Below are 17,951 nucleotides of genomic sequence, written 5' to 3'. Positions count from 1 at the left end.
GTTAAACCGATGCTCTCGCATAAGCAGGCGATCCCATTGAGAAAAATTCAGTCGCGTCAAGCTGAGGGAGAGTGCTATACCCATTACAGATCGCAAACGCAGACGGGTTTTCTCTGGGATTTATCAAATCACTCTTTTTATACAAGTAAAGGATTTAATCACCATTGGGTGAGTATTTTCTGCACACTGCTCTAGTTTTGTATTGTTTAATTATCCCCGAATGCAAGTTTAATATTTTGTTTTAATTTTTATAAAGTTGTATTTACTTTAAACGCAGCGTTTAGTTTTTCTGGCTCGCACGCCATTTTCTTTGTGCGCATATTTGGCAACCATTTCCCCGCTGTTTGTTTTCTCAGTTACTTTAAAAAGCTTTTTCTTTTAACTCCGTCATAATCGCAGTTTGAGCTCTGCAAACTCCATATGCGGTTTAATGAAGTGCTCCTCGCGCGTTTGGTATTTTTATGAATGGAACGACTGAGGTTTTTCACGGAGGATCAAATTTCACCTCATTGAGAAAAACAAGCGGAGGGAAGGGCGGGGGAGCGCGCGGCGATAATGGGCGAGGGGTGGGGAGGAGGATTGAACTTCTTGAACTCGTTCCATTACCTGTTAACTCGCTGTTGTAATGCTATAATCTTGATTTTCTTACTTAGCTATAGTTTCCGCTGACAGCCTTTATTATCGCCAATAAAATCTTTAAAAGCACAAACTCTATTTTCGGCATTAAATGTGCAGACGCACGTTCCTCCTGTTTTATAAAGGTCTGATAAGCTTCAGGAAGCAATAATGTTAAGCGATGGATGTTTAATTAGTTTTTGGTCCAGATGGGTTAGCCAGTATTGGCTGTGAGGTGTTTTCTTGGCCAGGCAGAAGTTATGGCCTGAACACTTGCGTCAGGGAAAATAAACACACGTGTGTGATAAAGAGTGATGAATAGCTTAGGCTTCGTTATTTTATTCCAGTCTTTCCACTGTTTAAATCTGAACCTTATTTATTTTAAGAGAAAGAGCTGCTTATTTTTATTTTTATTTATTTAGACTCTGAGTATGGAGTCTTGGGTAGTCTCATGTTCAACAGATGGCTCTGTATGGTTATGTAAGGACCCCCATCTGTACCGTGAGACTTAAATGGTTTGTGTGTGAGAGAGAAGTTGAGGGTGAGCGAGTGTAATTGTCCTGTACTAATGCTGCACACTTCATCTGAGCTAAGAGTAAGTGTTACACAAACAAACAGGCTAGGTGAAGTTTTCCTAGATCAAAGGGACAGTTGGTCCTGGACCGTCAGGACCCGGGACATTCACTGACAGCTGCATCAGATCCACAGAGAGTGTGTGTCTTTCTCTAAGTGCCACTTTTCTCGGCTCTTCTTCCGACAGGCGACTATCACCCTACTTTATCCCTGTTTATTCCCGTTTTCCCTACTGCTGCAGCAGCCCCGCAGTGAGAAGCAAGTGACATGGATGGGTTTTACGACCAACAGGTCCCCTTCATTGTGCCCTCCAGAGTAAGTCTCTGCTTCAACTTGTCATGCCTTATTTTCTTCACTTTTGTGACTGTTGTTCGCTTTCAAATGTTTTACTACAGCATATCCATCCTAACTGGATGGCTGTGAACAGTGATCACTTGTTCAACCTTTCATTATTCGATCATGGTCTTTTTTAACATTTTAATTTAAGATTCTTTTTTTTTTTTACAGAAGTCTCATATGCAGGAACCGTCTTGCAGACCATTCAGTGACCGAAAAAGGAAGTTTGTTGACACCGAATTGGCACAGGATACAGAGGGTAAACAAATGAACATGCAATCAATCCATCCAGATCCCTCTAAAGCACATAATTTAACCCAGGCCCAAACGAATCACGCTGTTTATTCACAAATCAATCTTTGTGTCCCACAGAGCTCTTTCAAGATCTGTGCCAGCTACAAGAGATTTGGATAGCAGAAGGTACAACAACAGTCCAAAGCTCTAGAATAATCACGGTTATTGAATACATTTCATAACTACTGTTAAAACACGACTTGGTTGTTAATGCATCATCCAGTGGTTAATCTCTGGGGCCCTATTGAAATGGGACAAGACATTACAGCATATCTAAATATATAAATTATTTATATTCACTTTAAACATTTAAATGTATTTTTTATAAATAATTAAATCATTTTGTATTCTCTCTCCATGTGCAGCCCAGGTACCTGATGACGAACAGTTTGTTCCAGATTTCCAGTCGGATAACTGTGAGTGCTCTTTGAATATTCTATAGAGCTTGCCTTTATTAATTATAGAAACTGACTTTGAATTTGAGCAGCAATCCTGGCACCTTCCTCCTTGAAACCAAGAAAATCAATTAAATAAATCTCAAAACGCCTCATTCCAAAAGTTTCTGTGCCAAACACAATTCCTAGGATTAGTTTGAGATGTTTCTATAAAGTGTGTGTGTGTGTGTGCGTGTGCGCATGTGAGGCCCAGTCTGCTGCTGCGGTGCTGTAACTCACGGCAGCCTCCAGCTTGGTGACATTTTAATGGGGCTGGATCCTCAGCGCACACACACTCTGGTTATTATGTGCTGGTGAACAGTGCTCTGGCTGTTTCCCTTGTTAGTTTTTCTTCCCATTTGGCTCTGAATAAGCCTGATTGTGTGCATTTTCAATGGTGTCAATGGTGTTTATTGTAGAAGGTGAATGCACATGGATGTTTGCATAGAAGTTGTGTGTGAGAGGGTGTGTGTGTTTGTCTGGCACAATTCCCCCGATCTGGCATCGTGCCTGTAGCTCTCACAGGCCCCTCTTTCACCACAGCTGAGGAGTGGGGCCCTTTTTCCATAGGAACCACGTGATAGTCTGTGAGTTCTAACATGCAACCTCCTGTTCTCGAGGGAAAGGGCTTTTTTTCAACTCCTCCTTTAAAACGGAGTTTTTCTTTTAGCCCAGTACTACAGTACATATTCCTCAAACACCTGACACCAGATGACGCTATAGGCTGTACTACCAATCAAAAGTATGAAATAATTATGTTTAGTCTTTAATGCTCCCAGACACTCCACTAGTAAAGCCAGTTATATGAAATATTGCAATTTAAAATAACAGTTTTCTATTTAATATATCTTAATGTAATTTATAAAATATTTGTAATTTAAAATGTGATGACAAAGTAAAATTTTTTACAACCATTACTGCAATGTGTCACATGATCCTTCAGAAATCATTCTAAAAAGCTGATTTGGTGCTCATGAAACATTTATTATCAATGTTGAAAACACAAAAATATTATTGTGCTAAACTACTGTTCAAAAGGGGGAAAGTAAGATTAAAAAAAGAAATTACTCGGCAAGGATGCATTAAATTTGTCAAAAATTGATAGTAGAGAATATATAATATTACAAAATATTTCTATTTTAAATAAATGCTGTAAATCATGGTTTCCGTAAATATTTTTATTAGCAAAAACTTTTTCAACATAAGCAGTATTGATGATTGAGCATAATAATAATAGAGTACAGAGTCACCATATTAGAATAATTTCTGAATGATCATTTTGAGTCACACTGACACACGTGACTGGCTGACTGTCAATTCAATGACCGGAATAAAACACATTTTAAAATGATTAAAATAGAAAACTTTTTACTGTATTTTTATCAAATACATGAATCACTAGTGAGCATAAGAGACTTATCAATGAAAACCTTTATCAATTATTTCAAGCTTTTGACCAGTAGTGTAGGTTCCAAGTTAAAGAACTATTTGAAATTTAACACACTTTTTTTTTCTCTCTCTCTAGTGATGTTCCATGGACTCCCTCAAACTAAAGTAAAGCGGGAACTGAGCCCAAGCAGGGAGTTTTCCCCATGTGGCCAAGAGCAGAGACTGTCTCCATGTGGAGAAAAGTGCCTATATAGCTACAGGTATATATTTCCTTATCCTTTCCTAATCTTTCCCTGTTTCTCTCACTCCTTCTCACTGAATCATATTTATTTCTATGTTTTCATTCAATTTTAGTGCCTTTGACAGGAAGCCATTTACTTTTAACAAGCCACTCACTCCCCCTTCTACACCGGCATCACCCTTTGGCTCCTCCACGTGCACAGCAACACACCCTGTGCAAAAAAGAGTGATGCCACCGGCTCAAACTCAGACACAAGGACCGCCACTATTGCCTGGTCCCAACCACAATTCCACACCAGCACATCAGAGAGCACAGACTCCACTCCACAGTCAGAGTCCACCTTTTGCTATGCCCTGCCCACCTGTCAATCACCCAGATGCCTCCTACAGCACAGACCACAGGTATGAATATATGGCAGCTTGCTTGGAAAAAATAACTGTACTATAAGGATGATTTTGTTTCCTATGCTTCATAATCACATTTGGGGTCACAGTGATCATTTTATAACCTCATTCCTATCTTTACCTCTTGCTTGAGCCGCTCGTGCCTGTTGAAAGTGCCTGTAATCAGCTCAGGTTAAGCCTTTCATTTGGTATTATCTTGTTAAAGATGCCACACTGACCTGGAAAGAAGTTCTATATTTATTCCATTCAAGTCTCAAGGTTTAGCTAATGGAAAAAAGAGCTTTAACACCAGACTTATCCCTTTGACGTGAAACTCATTATGATCTCAGTTGCCCTTGGTGTCGGGAATAATACCTTCTCACACAATTTCTTATATTTTGTCTTTCTTTTTCATTAGGTTCCATCGGCAGCTTTCTGAGCCCTGTCTGCCATTCCCGCAGTCCGAAGGCCACTGTCAGACACCTTACCCTCCGCATGTCAGAGGTAATTTTGCCCGAAACAGCCGCCCCCCATATCAGCGGCAGATGTCAGAGCCTTTGGTGCCAATGCCTCCCCAGGGATTCAAAAAGGAAATAGTGGATCCCTGTTACAATGAGCAGGGTGTGCAGAATATGGGACCTCCACATGCACCGCTGTTCCACCAAATGTCAATCAAACAGGAGCCCAGAGACTACAGCTTTGACTCAGGTATGTGTACATCTCTCAAGAGAGATGCTTTAAAATAAGTACTGTTGGTTGTGAAACTTCTGTTGTAATAGTGTCACACTGTCACTTTCTGTTGGTCAACTTGACAAATTCATGCAACCAATCATTTGTGCTCAAGTGAAATTCCAGTGCAAATTCTTATTGAAGTGACTCTTATTGGCTGCGAAAATTCAACAGACAACAGTATAATTGACCGTAGCATTATTTAGACAACGGAAATTGGATAAACATAAAATGTCTGACTTAAGATATATTTTTTATTTTTTTACTCCCAAATTTGTCTTACTTTTTTTTTTATTACATGTGATTTTATATATATATATATATATATATATATATATATATATATATAATATAAAATAATTCTGATGAGCTTGAACTCCAAAACTTTAGTTTATATTACATTGTGTTATTTAATTTCTTATTTTAATCTAACTTTATCAACTTCTCAATTGTATTTCAGAAGTACAGAACTGCCAGTCATCTTTTGGCAAATCAGCAAACTTCTACGGCGCCAACAGTGAGGGTAAGCCTTTCGTCAGTTTAGTTGAATCTACTACTTCCTTGAGGTGCAGATGATTTATTAAGAAACTGCTTTTGATTAGTCTTATGTCCATATTAAATCCATGTTTTGTATTTTCCCCCTGGCTGCCGATTGCAGGTTTTGGGTATGATGGAGAATCCCACATGTATTATGACGACGCTCGTGTAGTGCCAGACCGCCTGGAGGGAAAGCTAAAGCAGGAGGGTGGAGTTTTCCGGGAGGGTCCTCCGTATCAACGAAGGGGGTCTCTGCAACTCTGGCAGTTCCTGGTCACTCTGCTGGACGACCCATCCAACGGCCACTTCATTGCCTGGACTGGCCGTGGGCTGGAGTTTAAACTCATTGAACCAGAGGAGGTCAGTTTGTTACGAAAGCAAATGGCTTCATATCCCATTTATTAAGCCAACAAGCAGAATTAACGCACCCATTTTCAAAAGGTTGCTCGCCGTTGGGGCATCCAGAAGAACAGGCCTGCAATGAATTATGATAAACTGAGCCGCTCGCTGCGCTACTACTATGAAAAGGGCATCATGCAGAAGGTAAAGGCACGTTCCCGTTCCAATGTCCTTTTTCTTCTTTCAATCCCTTATTCATTAGATTGCAGTTCCCTCATTAACTGTAGTCAGTCAGATCCACCCCATCAAAGCATACCATCTTTGCTCAAGTAAGTTTTCCTAAGACATGTCTCTTTCTCTTGTTCATATGCAGGTTGCTGGAGAGCGATATGTGTACAAGTTTGTGTGTGATCCCGATGCGCTCTTCTCCATGGCATTCCCTGATAACCAGAGGCCCAGTCTGAAAGCAGACCCTGATGAGCTGCAGGTTCCTGAGGACGACACTGTGCTGCTCTCACAATTTGATGAGACTAACGGTGTCCCCTATCCAGGAGATGTCAGGGACCAGTGCTTAGTGGGGCCGTCCTTTCCTGACCATTATGCTTTCTGAACTGCTTCGCCACCAATGAGTGAACCAGAAAAACTCAAAAATGCATCCGTGCACTCAAGTGCAGCTCATGTCAAATTGTAAACACTCCAGTGAGGAATCTGTAGCGCCTGCTGACAAGTCTCAAGACTTTCTTGCCACACTTTTATTGTTTGTTTGTTACTACACAGGTTCCACGATGGATTTTTTTTTTATTTACAAACAAAAACCTTAAAGGGACACAACAGTATTTTTCAGTATAATCTTTGATTTTATATATATATATATAAAAATAAGTGTATATTTTAAAATATGGCTTTTGTGCACTGCTCTCTTTGTGTATTGGGCCTGGTGTCTTTTTTCAATGCTCTGCTTTAGTGATATTTGTAACAACTTCTGACAATGCACCTCAGGCTGTGTTGTCACTATCAGAGTGTATATAGCTTTGATTATAATCTGGAAAAATGCAACATTTTTCTCCAGCTGGCCAAGTAAAATGGTTTATACCTGTTCAGAAATAGGAAATTCAATTGGTTTTGTAAGGTGATTTTTATAGATACGGGGTGAATGAGCAAAAAAGCGGGTAGGGGATTTAAAAAGTGACATCTATGTATATTATGAGTATATTTTTGCAAAAGCTAAATTGAAGTGTATTGTATAAGCTGTACAACAGACTTTTATCACTTCTAATCTGTTCTTTTTGTACAGTGCAGTGTGTGAAATTGCAAACCAGCTCTTGATATGGGGAAAAATCGCAACTGAAATGCCTGATTCAGGATCAGTCATGCTTGTGCGACCTTTAACTGTTTACCAAAGGATTATAGCAAGGCTGTCTGATCTCTGCTCAGTAATAAACAAGCATGGCAAGAAGCTCTTTCCACCTTCACGGTCAACCTTATTTGTCTGTTCTGGGTACAACAGATCCCTAGTTCTGTTTCACTTTGGATAAAACTGTTGTATCATTGTCTTTTGAAGACAATTTCTTTCATTAAGAATTTTCAAGTACAGTTTTGGTGTACAATTACAGATCTGTATTTTCTAAATTATATGGTACAGGATAAATAAACGTCCATGAACAGATATGGTAGTTCCTTTTTTTTTGGGGGGGTGATTTAATAACTTAACTTGGACCAGATAAGAATAGATGTATGATGTATTTGGGGTAAATGAACAAGGTAAAATATCTTCAAATCTATGTTGATAAAGAAAATCATCTACATCTTGGATGGCATAGATGGAGGGTGAGTAAGTTTTCAGCCAATTTAGATTTTTGGGTTAATTTCCTTTAATTAATTGTGTTCTAAACAACTTGAAAGTCTGGTTGTGTGTGATCTTCAATCCTTTCGTGTACATTATGCCTAGTTTTTTTAACAGTTTACAATGTCGACAAATGTATGATGGCCTAATGTGGTCTGTTTCAGCCTTTACATGCTGATTATTCAGTCCGTATGAAACATTGAGGAATCTCATTTATGTGCACCTGTTATCTTTCCAGGAACCTCTCAGTTTGATCACTAAAACTGTAACCCAGCAAAGCCTGTGTAACGAGGCGAATCAAAGTAACTGGGTATTGCATAACTGAGTGACGCTCATTCTCTTTCTTCTCTGCTGTCTTCTTTAGCAGGGTTAGTCTTAATCCTGCTGGTGACCTCGTTTCGTGAAGCCTGAGAACTGAACTGAGTTATTAAAATGTCATATAGTCTGATCATCAGAAAGGAACTCAAGCTGATTGTATGTGTGAGGAATAAAGGGAAAAATGTGTGGTGCAAAGTTACATATACTTAAAATGTATCATTGTACTTTAGGGACTGAGTATCATATTTACTGTTATACAACAGTTCCAGTTCTCAAATTTGATTGGCCAAGTGGCATTGGGATGTTTTACTGTTTGTATCACGCAGTTTGTATGTGTTCATGGAGTTCCAGATTGTGAACGGTGCTGACTGGCAGACAAACCAGGACTGAAAATGACAAAAACAAGCACATTTTTAACTAAAATGTAAAATACTTTCTATCAATTACTTGTCTATGTAACTTGTACAAGAGCAATATATCACACTCACAACTGTGTTTATATCAGATACGATTATCTGGGGAAAGAGTTGCAGCCCTGCAGACATTCAGTACCATCACACTCCTGCTCATGTGATTTTACAAACATAAATTTACAATTTTTACAGTGTGTCTTGTGTACTTAAGACTTAACATGAGAAAATAAAGAGAGCAACAGCATATGCTATAAAAGAACCATTTGGGGCTCACCAAAGAAGTCTTTCGGTGAACCTTTTGTTTTTAAATGAGTTATGACGTCAAAAACTTGTATACACCCTAAAAACATCCTGAATGGAAGGAAACGTCCGGCACGGCCCAAAACTTAACTCAATAGAGTCTTGTGGCTGCCTGGGTTGAGGAAACGAGCTGCTGACTACTTTTAGTGTAATAGCGCCGACCGGTGGATTTTAACGTTAATAACAGGTTCATGTTATATAAGCACGTACGTCACTAAATTTCAAGTCAGAATAATTCTACAATGCAATTTTGAAATCAGGAAGATTTTACTTAGATTAAGTAATTTTCAAATGCAGGTGCTTCTCTCTTTCCTCTTATCTATATAAAAAAATATCCAAACACATGTATAATTTACAATAACAGGTATTAAGGGTGAATTGCCCTAAAGTGGGACACTGCCTAATGTGGGACACTTAAGGTTTCTTGTTTGTAGCTCCCCCATAAATACATGAATTCCAGTGAAACTCTGGGTTAACAAAGCTGTGGTGTCATGTGATCAAAACCACATAACTTCTCACAGTCATAAATGAGGGTGGAGGAATCCTCAAAACTGAAAGCACACTGTGTGAAGACCGCCCAAAGGTCAGTGGCATAGAGTTTTGATAAACTTTATATTAAGGAGTCTAAATTAATTTTAAACAAAACAATCCTACTAATTTTTGGCCTAATGTGCTTATTAAATGATTGTCCATCCAAAATAAATAAAAAAATGTTTTGTATAAACTATGTATTTTATATTTTAATCAAATTTCCTACTGTCCCACTTTAGGAAATATGGTTTCGAAAAGTGGGACAGAATAATTAGCCTAATGTGGGACAGCACTTCATTCAGTCAAAAATGTGTGAAGGGGCATGGTTTGTGGGGCAAAAATTATTATTTACTGAGTTTTAGTGTTGTTATGCAATATTAGAATGCTAATGATGGGATTATAGATGATGAAGATGATGATGATGATGATGATGGTGTCTTGACATGCAATGGACTGCTTGTTTTCAGAGATGTAAAGAATTAACCACTGTAGGTTAATTTTATTCAGGTAGTTCTGTGCAGGCTAGCTAGAGGTTTTCAAAAAGACAGTTATGAGTGTATGTTTGTTTACTTAAAGAGAAAGAATTAGACAAATTGGTCTTAAAACACGTTCATGAATTCCGAATCAAGGTTGATCTAGCGTAAAGTTAAATTTAACTTTACCTAAAGCCTCAACTGTGGTTGTATATTTTGCCTTCAAACAGGCCAAGGCTATGCCTGCTGTGGTTGTATGTGTTTGTTGAACTAGAGAACAGTCAGGAATTATATCTACATAACATAAAACAGGTCTATGATAACAGTTGATTAATGTCTTAATAAATGCATGATAAATGCATCAAAACTATCATATTGTATTATTTGTCTGATGTTTGATTATTTTATCGATCCATAACCAAGATAAATACTTACTTTTAAAATCTGACTGTTCTACATGAAAGGTGATTTTGGCCTTATTTCATAGACTTTTAAGTGTGCCACATTAGGAACACATCTGTCCCACATTAGGAAGCTGCAGGTTTTCTCAGACGACTTGCACTGAGAGCCCTAATATGTCTATCAATTATTTTATGTATGTGGTCTCTTCATTTTCTCTTTTGATTTATATAGGACACATCCTGGGGTTTTTGAAATGGTATTAGGGTGGATTTAATGTTTTGGCTACAAATCACAATATGTCACCGAAATCTGAAATGCAAAAAAATGAAACATTATGGCAATTCACCCTAGCCTAAATGTTTAAACGGAAAACATTTTTTTTAAATGGGTTGATAATAGTATTATATTTGTTAAACAATTACTGTCAAACTTTTAAAAACCTTCATCACTTTAAGATTTCATTATTAAAGCATGAATTCCACAAAATAAGAGTTTACCACCTCTTTTCTCTTTGAAATCGTTCTGTGGTTGAATACAGATTTAAAATCATTATAATAAACAGTTTAATAGTGTTTTTGAAATCAAATTTCTGCAAAGCTATGCAAGGAGACACTGGCATCTAACAATGCCTTGGGGGAAACACAACAACAAACAATTCATCTTAAAAAAATAAATAAAATAAATTATAATTCTGGAAATAACTCAATTAAATCTGTATGTGTTAAATATATTAAGATAAAAAAGGACGATATAATCCCCTCTGTAAAAGTTAACAATTCAGTTAAGTTTAAGTAACTTATTTTATCATTTAATTGAAACCTTTATTTACTGGCTAACCCCAAACACTGGCCACAAAGGTTATCAGTCAAATGACCAGAAGAATTCCGTGAATCTGTACGCTTGCTAGTCGGCTTGCGATATGCGATAGTATCGCGAAACTAAAGCTCATCCTTTCACTGTCAGTTAAGTGGTTAAGTGCCGCCCTCTAAAGACGTCATCCACTCATTTCCCGAGATAGGAACGGATATAGAACGGAGGTCGGAGCCAGCTCCAAATGGGCGGGTCAGCTCCAAATGGGTGGGACTTCAGCTCCAAGTGGGCTGTACAAACCTCCAGAGCCTTTTGATTGGTTTATTTAATGTCATGGGGTTAATGCACGCTGCGAATCCCTTCCCAAGGCTTTTCAGCGTCAAGAAAGAGGAGTTTGAAGGGGTAAGTCTAGACTTGTACAACGTAGCTATTACAAGTTGCGAAAAAGTGCAGTTTCTTGGCGGTTGATGTTTTAGTCTTGACGTAGTTAAATCATGATTACAAGCTCATTGCATTCAAGTTTGAAAATTGGAGGACATTCATGTGCAATTTTTTTTACCTTCAAAACTCATATTTACGATTATTCCGAAAGCACGTTAAGACAGCATTAGCAGCACAGATAAATTACATCTTTATTGTGTCTGTTACCCTTTTGTGCTAAATATTTCTGCAATATATATATATATATAGGATTTACGCTGCAGATTACAGACACTGAAGACTATAAGCAGGTATTGTTACTAACGTTACGTAAAATATGCAGGCCTATGTATTATAACTGCACTGATAATTAAGCGATCAATAACTATTAATAGATTTAGTACAGTGTTCCATAAGAATGAGTCTTAGTTAAAACTCCTAACTGATAATGCTTGACTTTAACAAAGCTGGTCATTGTTTCAAAACAATTTTTAATGTTATCTATTTTTACGTGTAACGTTAATCCAAATAATGTAATGCAATTGAAACATTTGGTTTAATTACCAAATTCATTTTTCAATTTAATAATCATAACAGAGTGGATATATGAGGATAACTGCAGTGTCCACTACCATGCATTACATATCAACAGGTGTAGAATTAATTTTGTCATTGTAGGAAACACAAACAAACAAAAACATTATGTGTAAACTTTGTGTTACAGAAAGTTTTAAGTCTGGGTGGCCAAAAGTTACATTTCAGTGATCTGGTTACCGCCTCTCTCTGCAAACCCAAAGGATCACTTTCCTGTAAACTTTTTTGTTCTTTCTATGCATCAAGATGTGTAATTTATTTTTCCTGAAGATTTTTGACTAATGTGTGTGTGTATGTGGGTCTTTGTGTGGAAAAATTATGTTCATACTTTAAAGGTGGACATTTGCAACAGCGCTTGTCCCTAAAATTGCTCCAGGGGTATGGTCAGAGACTGTCCTAAATGACAAATGTTGGAATGAAAATGACATTACATTCTGTGGACGTCTCACATAAATGTGCATTGTACTTTAGTTAATGTTAACTTGTCAACAGTGAATTATTTTACGATGTCATTGGACTGAATGTTTAGTGACTAATGACACTTCATTCCAGTAAAAATATAATGCATAGCATTGGAGTGAAAGCAGCAGCAAAGTGTTCCAATGCTGATAAAAATCAAGCAGGTTAAAACCTCAGATTCCTTAAATATCTGTTCTAGAGGACTGTTTGGGGTTGGACAGATGTTGTTATGGTTTTGAAGTCTGATGCTCACCAGCCCTTCATTTATTTGTTCAGAAATGCAGTAGAAACATTCATATTGTAAATTGTAATAATATTTTACAATAACTCTTTTCTATTTGAGGCAGCAGCGGATCTACCCCAATCATCATTAACGGGACCACAGTGGAGAGAGTGAGCATCTTCAAATACCTTCAAATGCCCTGCAAAGAGTAGCTGAGCACATGTCCAGAACATCTCTCCCCTCTCTGCAAGACATCCAAACCAGGAGATGTAAATCTAGGGCTGTTAAGATCCTTAAAGACCCCACCAACCCATCTGCTACAGTCAGGCAGACCCTTCTGCAGTCTGATGGCAAAGACGAGAGGCTCAGGAGGAGTTTCTTCCCTCATGTTATCAGACTACTAAACATGGACATTAAACACACTGCACTTTATAGACTGGTTGTTTAGGGCTACCCAATAACTCTCTGCACACTGCGCTTTTTTGACAACCTAACTAGGCATTTCATCCTCACTGCACATTGTTTACATCTCTGCACATCATCTGTGTAGCAGTTTCTGTGTAGCATCTCTACAAATCATCTGTGTAGAAGTTTAATACAGTATATTGTGTATATTTCATTATTTGTATTTAATTATCTCCAAAAAAAAAAAAAAACTTTGTATTTTTTTCCTGTTGTTTCATTATTTGTATTTAATTTTCTCTTATTTATTTTTTTTGCACAGTCTAAAAAGAGTATGCCAGACCTACATTTCACTGCTTTATGCATGTCATATAACAAATAAAACTTGAATTTTTAATGGATTGGAGCGTTACCTGTGATTGAGTTGGTGATAAAAAGGAGATGGGGAAATGAGTGTCTTAAATTGGACTTTGGTACCAATATTATTTTCTTCTTAAGTCTTGGAATGTTTTTTGTATTATTATTATTAACTCTTGTATTACTATTTAGATTTTTTTTTCTTTTTTTAAATGAAATGTTTATTTGTAAAATGTACTTCCACGTGTGGCCTTTTGTAATGTTGTTTCACCTAGAGCCAAGGTGAAACAATATAATTCTCCTTCAGATTTCAAACTTGCATTAAAGAAAAACATTCACATACAGTAAACATTTCATTGCTCTAAATTAATCATTCATTTTCTTGATACTGATATAATTATAAAATTAATATAATTTAATATACTTGAATGTTTGCAGTTGTCACAAAATTATATAACCTCTTGTTAATAAAATTTAAACTACAATGAAAAACAATAAATCAGTTTTTCATTAGTATCGCTACTTTACGCCATCCTCATTCGCGCGCACCCCGGCAATGACGCAATGTGAAATTTCCGCTTAAACCCCGCCCATTTGTAAAAGTCCCGCCCACTAGCGGCAAAAGTTCCTCCCACTTGGAGCTCTCCGTGAAGTCCAGCCCACTTGCGGCAAAAGCTCCTCCCACTTGGGGGTCTCCGGGCTGCAGCAATACCTACTTGGCATTTCCCGTCACAGTGAAAAAAAATACGGAAGTGATCTAGACTGCGTGAAAACTTTCCCATAAGATTTTTAAGTCGTTTTTATTCATTTCAAGTGCGATCCTAAAGTATGGCGTATCCAGGATATAACAATGTAAGTATCACTTACATTTCTGTGTTCAGTTACAGCTTTTAAAATGTGGGGGACAAAATATATAATTAGCTTAAAAAGACGGTAAATTGGCTGTGAAATGTGGATAGCATGTGTTATGACGCCCTGAATAGTTTGACCAAATAAATTGCATTTTCTTTCATTTGAATTAGGCATAAACTTAAACATGCAGGAAGTCATTCTTCAGCCCTTTCAGAAATTAACCTTTTTAACTACAGGGCAATATTTGCCCGCTGGAATTGGTTTACAAGGGCATTTTACCGTGACTTTACAAAAATAAGCATTTTTATTCTAGTAAAAACAAATAAACATCCCTAAAACAAGTTTGTAGGTGTCAAGGTACAGAAACCAAATAATAGCACTGGATAGTCTTCAATGTAAAAATGAAATATACAATCAAACCTACATTTATTCAGACACCTTCAACATTTCTCACATTATTACAGTTTTGCTATATATCAAAAATTATATCTGGTTTCTGAATATTTTTTGGTTTGACTGTTAAAACTACAAAGAAATTCAGTCAAGAGCAGTGAGTGATTTTCATTTTCTTGGATTAACAGTACAGCAGCCAGTATCTAAATTAGGCGCGGTCACTTTAAGAGGACATGAATGCGTCCAATATAATACACAATCCATTTTTTTTCCCTCAACTGTTTACTTTTTACTTAAGAAATAACTGACAGTTTTTTCGAGCATAATTTCCAAGGTGAATATTTTGACATATTTTGTATGTATTTGTTGGCACAAGAGCAAAAATAAGCAAATTCGATGTTCTATGGTTTTGAGACGCCTTTCTCTGCGCGAGCCCTGAACACCAGAACATCGAGGTGTTGAATTGGGCTCTTTCACATCTTTTTGTTTGTTCAAACTGCGATTTGCATTTGTTCGTTCGGGTGCAGGAGGAACTTCGAGGTGAACTTCGCAGAAGAGAGTTCGGTTTAGTGTCGCTGTCCGTGATAGGCGGCTCTCTCTGTCTCTCTCTCTCTCTCTCGTGCGCACCTAACGGCACCTGCTACTCTGTTCAGCTTTTCCGCGTCTTGTGTTTGGATGCTTTAATGTTCAAATCGACAAGCGGTAAGGCTTAACAACACGTGAGAAAGATAAGCTTTTGTGACGATGCGCAGCAGTGGCCAGTCAACTGTCCTGAGCATCTTTTTAGGCTGGCCTCAGTCAGTCAGTTATATAAAATATCAAGCTGAAAGTTCATCATAGCTTTCTCCCAACCCAACTTTGAGAATAGATTAACGGCGATATTTTTTTTTATCGCCCGATAAGAGTCTCGCGTTAACGTAGCATGTTAACGGCGATAACGGCCCACCACTAATATATATATATATATATATATATATATACAAGATTTTATTGCAGTCTCAATTTAAATGTTCATATTTACAACAAATTAAGTTAGAAACATAAATGGATCATTAATTAAAGTAAAAATAAATGTTGTTATATTTGTTCAATTAAAGTTCATTTCGGTTTCAGTAGAACATTAATTTTGGTGCATTGATAATAAAAAGTGTCGCTCTTTTTCTTGCAGTTTGGTGGTCCACCAATGCCTGGAGTTCCTGCTCAGGGTATGGCAATGCCAGGGCATCCTGCTGCAGGTGGTTACCCTGCACAGCAATATGCAGGTTACCCAGGAACGTTTCCTGCTCCTTCTACCCAGGACCCAATGTGGGGCTATTTCACAGCAGTAGCTGGTCAGGTGAGAACAGCCTGTGTAAATGTACATATAATGTCTTTTCTGTCCCCTCATGTTGTAACATGTAGTAACATGATTGTTATGTCAGGATGGTGAAGTTGATGCTGAAGAACTTCAAAGGTGCCTCACCCAGACTGGAATAAGTGGCTCCTACACTCGTAAGTACAGAAAGAGTACAAAAAGAAATTGCAGCTCCACATGCTTGGAGTAACAAATTATTAATATAAAGCGAGTGGATCATCAGTTAACATTATTTTGATAAGTCCACTTTGGACATGGTTATCTATAAGTAACTTTCAACCACATATCAACTATCAGTCTACCAGTCTGCTTAATCTGCTAAGACTTTTACTGAATATAAGTAACTTTACAAGAACAGGTCAACTTATTCTACTAACCCTAACAGTCTACTAATACTCTGTTGAGATGTAGTTTAAATGTAACAAGTCTAAAATAATCATCTCACTGCTTTTTTCCCCAGCCTTCAGTTTGGAAACCTGCAGGATTATGATTGCCATGCTGGATGTATCCTTCACAGAATCATAAAAGGGATCTGTTCTTGCCGGCTCTGTTCCTATCTCTCAAACTTGAGTCAAATGTTTGCTTCATGCTAGTCCCAGTAACCCAACAGTTCCTTTGTTGTTGTCTAGTTTCTTTAACCATGTGTGTGCAGAAAGATTACTCTGGGAAGATGGGTTTCAATGAGTTTAAAGAACTGTTGGGAGTGCTGAACGGCTGGAAGCAGAACTTCGTAATGGTGGACAGGGACGGCAGTGGAACGGTGGAACCTCATGAGATGTCCCAGTCTATTGCTAACATGGGTGAGTGTGAACTTTGGTAGAAATATAAACGAACTATTTCTATCGACTGAGAAGAAAAGATACCTAATTCTCAGGGCAAAATATATCTCAAAGAATAAATAAGTCACTCATTTGGGGATTTAAAATAAAATCAAACTGAAAACCACAGGACACAATGTACATTTTTCTAGAAGGTATCTCTTAGCCAACACAGTTGCACTAAAAGTACTATGTGGCTAAGACAGTGATGTAACTGAATATTTTGTGTCACGATTGCACAGGGTACCGAATCAGCCCTCAGGCTCTGAACGCCATCATTAAACGCTACAGCAGGTCAGAAAAGATCTACTTTGATGACTATGTGGCCTGTTTTGTGAAGCTAAGGGCACTTACAGGTAAGGGAGCGATTCAGATCAATACAAAACTTGGTTGATATAGGCTTAAAATAGTTATACTGAGTGTTTTGTTGAAATGATTATAAAAAAAAATTATGATCAAACAGTATGAGACTTTTTTTTCTATAGAAAATTTCAAGAGGAGAGATACAATGCAGCAAGGCATGGTGAACTTCCAGTATGATGATGTAAGTGATGGTTAAACTAATTAGCCACATATATATATATATATATATATATATATATATATATATATATATATATATATATATATATATATATATATATATATACTGAGATTCTTTTAGCCAAGACAGCTTGTTTACACTGAATAAATGTGGAAGTAAAATAGATTACTTCATTAAAAGCTTATGGGAAGCTGTTGTAACATGTTGTAACAATATCTTCAATTTCCTCTTGCAGTTCATGCTGTGTACTATGTCTCTCTAAAGGAAGATACTGACAAGTACAGTACGCATTTCAGGAAGAGCACTGAATAACTGAAAATACATAGAGATATGTGTAAAGCTATTATGTTTATTGTATGGTCATTTTGAAATTATTTGCTGATTGGCCAGTATAATGTAAACAGAAGTAAAGCATATATTTGACTGAAATAGCTTTCAATTTTTTTTTGTCAAAGTATGCAGTTGTTTTTAAACGGTCTTTTTCATATTCATTCTTCATAAACTCAGTGTATTAAGTTAAAATATGACCACACTTTACATGTATTTTGCCAATAAAACATGGTACCATCTTAAAA

At 37.2% G+C, this 17,951-nt stretch overlaps 2 protein-coding genes across 3 annotated transcripts; both read left to right on the top strand.

Moving 5' to 3' along the window:
* On the top strand, nt 1–7,536 carry LOC128015411 (ETS translocation variant 5). Of its 2 annotated transcripts, none has more exons than XM_052599225.1 (12): nt 1–168; nt 1,376–1,503; nt 1,696–1,783; nt 1,897–1,944; nt 2,184–2,234; nt 3,778–3,901; nt 3,996–4,283; nt 4,684–4,973; nt 5,455–5,517; nt 5,653–5,891; nt 5,973–6,074; nt 6,244–7,536. In XM_052599225.1, exons 2-12 carry the CDS (start codon nt 1,456–1,458, stop codon nt 6,478–6,480), a joined length of 1,578 nt encoding a protein of 525 aa, XP_052455185.1. In that variant the 5' UTR covers nt 1–168; nt 1,376–1,455; the 3' UTR covers nt 6,481–7,536. The 2 variants fall into 2 exon arrangements, with proteins under 2 accessions (XP_052455185.1, XP_052455184.1); XM_052599224.1 differs by having other exon boundaries at nt 5,973–6,080.
* Nucleotides 7,537–14,099: 6,563 nt separating this feature from the next.
* LOC128015410 (sorcin-like) lies at nt 14,100–17,951 on the top strand. The gene is made up of 8 exons (XM_052599223.1): nt 14,100–14,267; nt 15,829–15,996; nt 16,082–16,151; nt 16,475–16,518; nt 16,667–16,814; nt 17,075–17,188; nt 17,318–17,376; nt 17,612–17,951. The coding sequence occupies exons 1-8, from the start codon at nt 14,244–14,246 to the stop codon at nt 17,636–17,638; spliced, it is 654 nt and encodes a 217-aa protein (XP_052455183.1). The 5' UTR covers nt 14,100–14,243; the 3' UTR covers nt 17,639–17,951.

The sequence above is a fragment of the Carassius gibelio genome, chromosome A6 (genome assembly GCF_023724105.1).
Source record: "Carassius gibelio isolate Cgi1373 ecotype wild population from Czech Republic chromosome A6, carGib1.2-hapl.c, whole genome shotgun sequence".
In the NCBI taxonomy this organism is placed as follows: domain Eukaryota; kingdom Metazoa; phylum Chordata; class Actinopteri; order Cypriniformes; family Cyprinidae; genus Carassius; species Carassius gibelio.
This window is presented reverse-complemented; position numbering and strand designations above follow the sequence as displayed.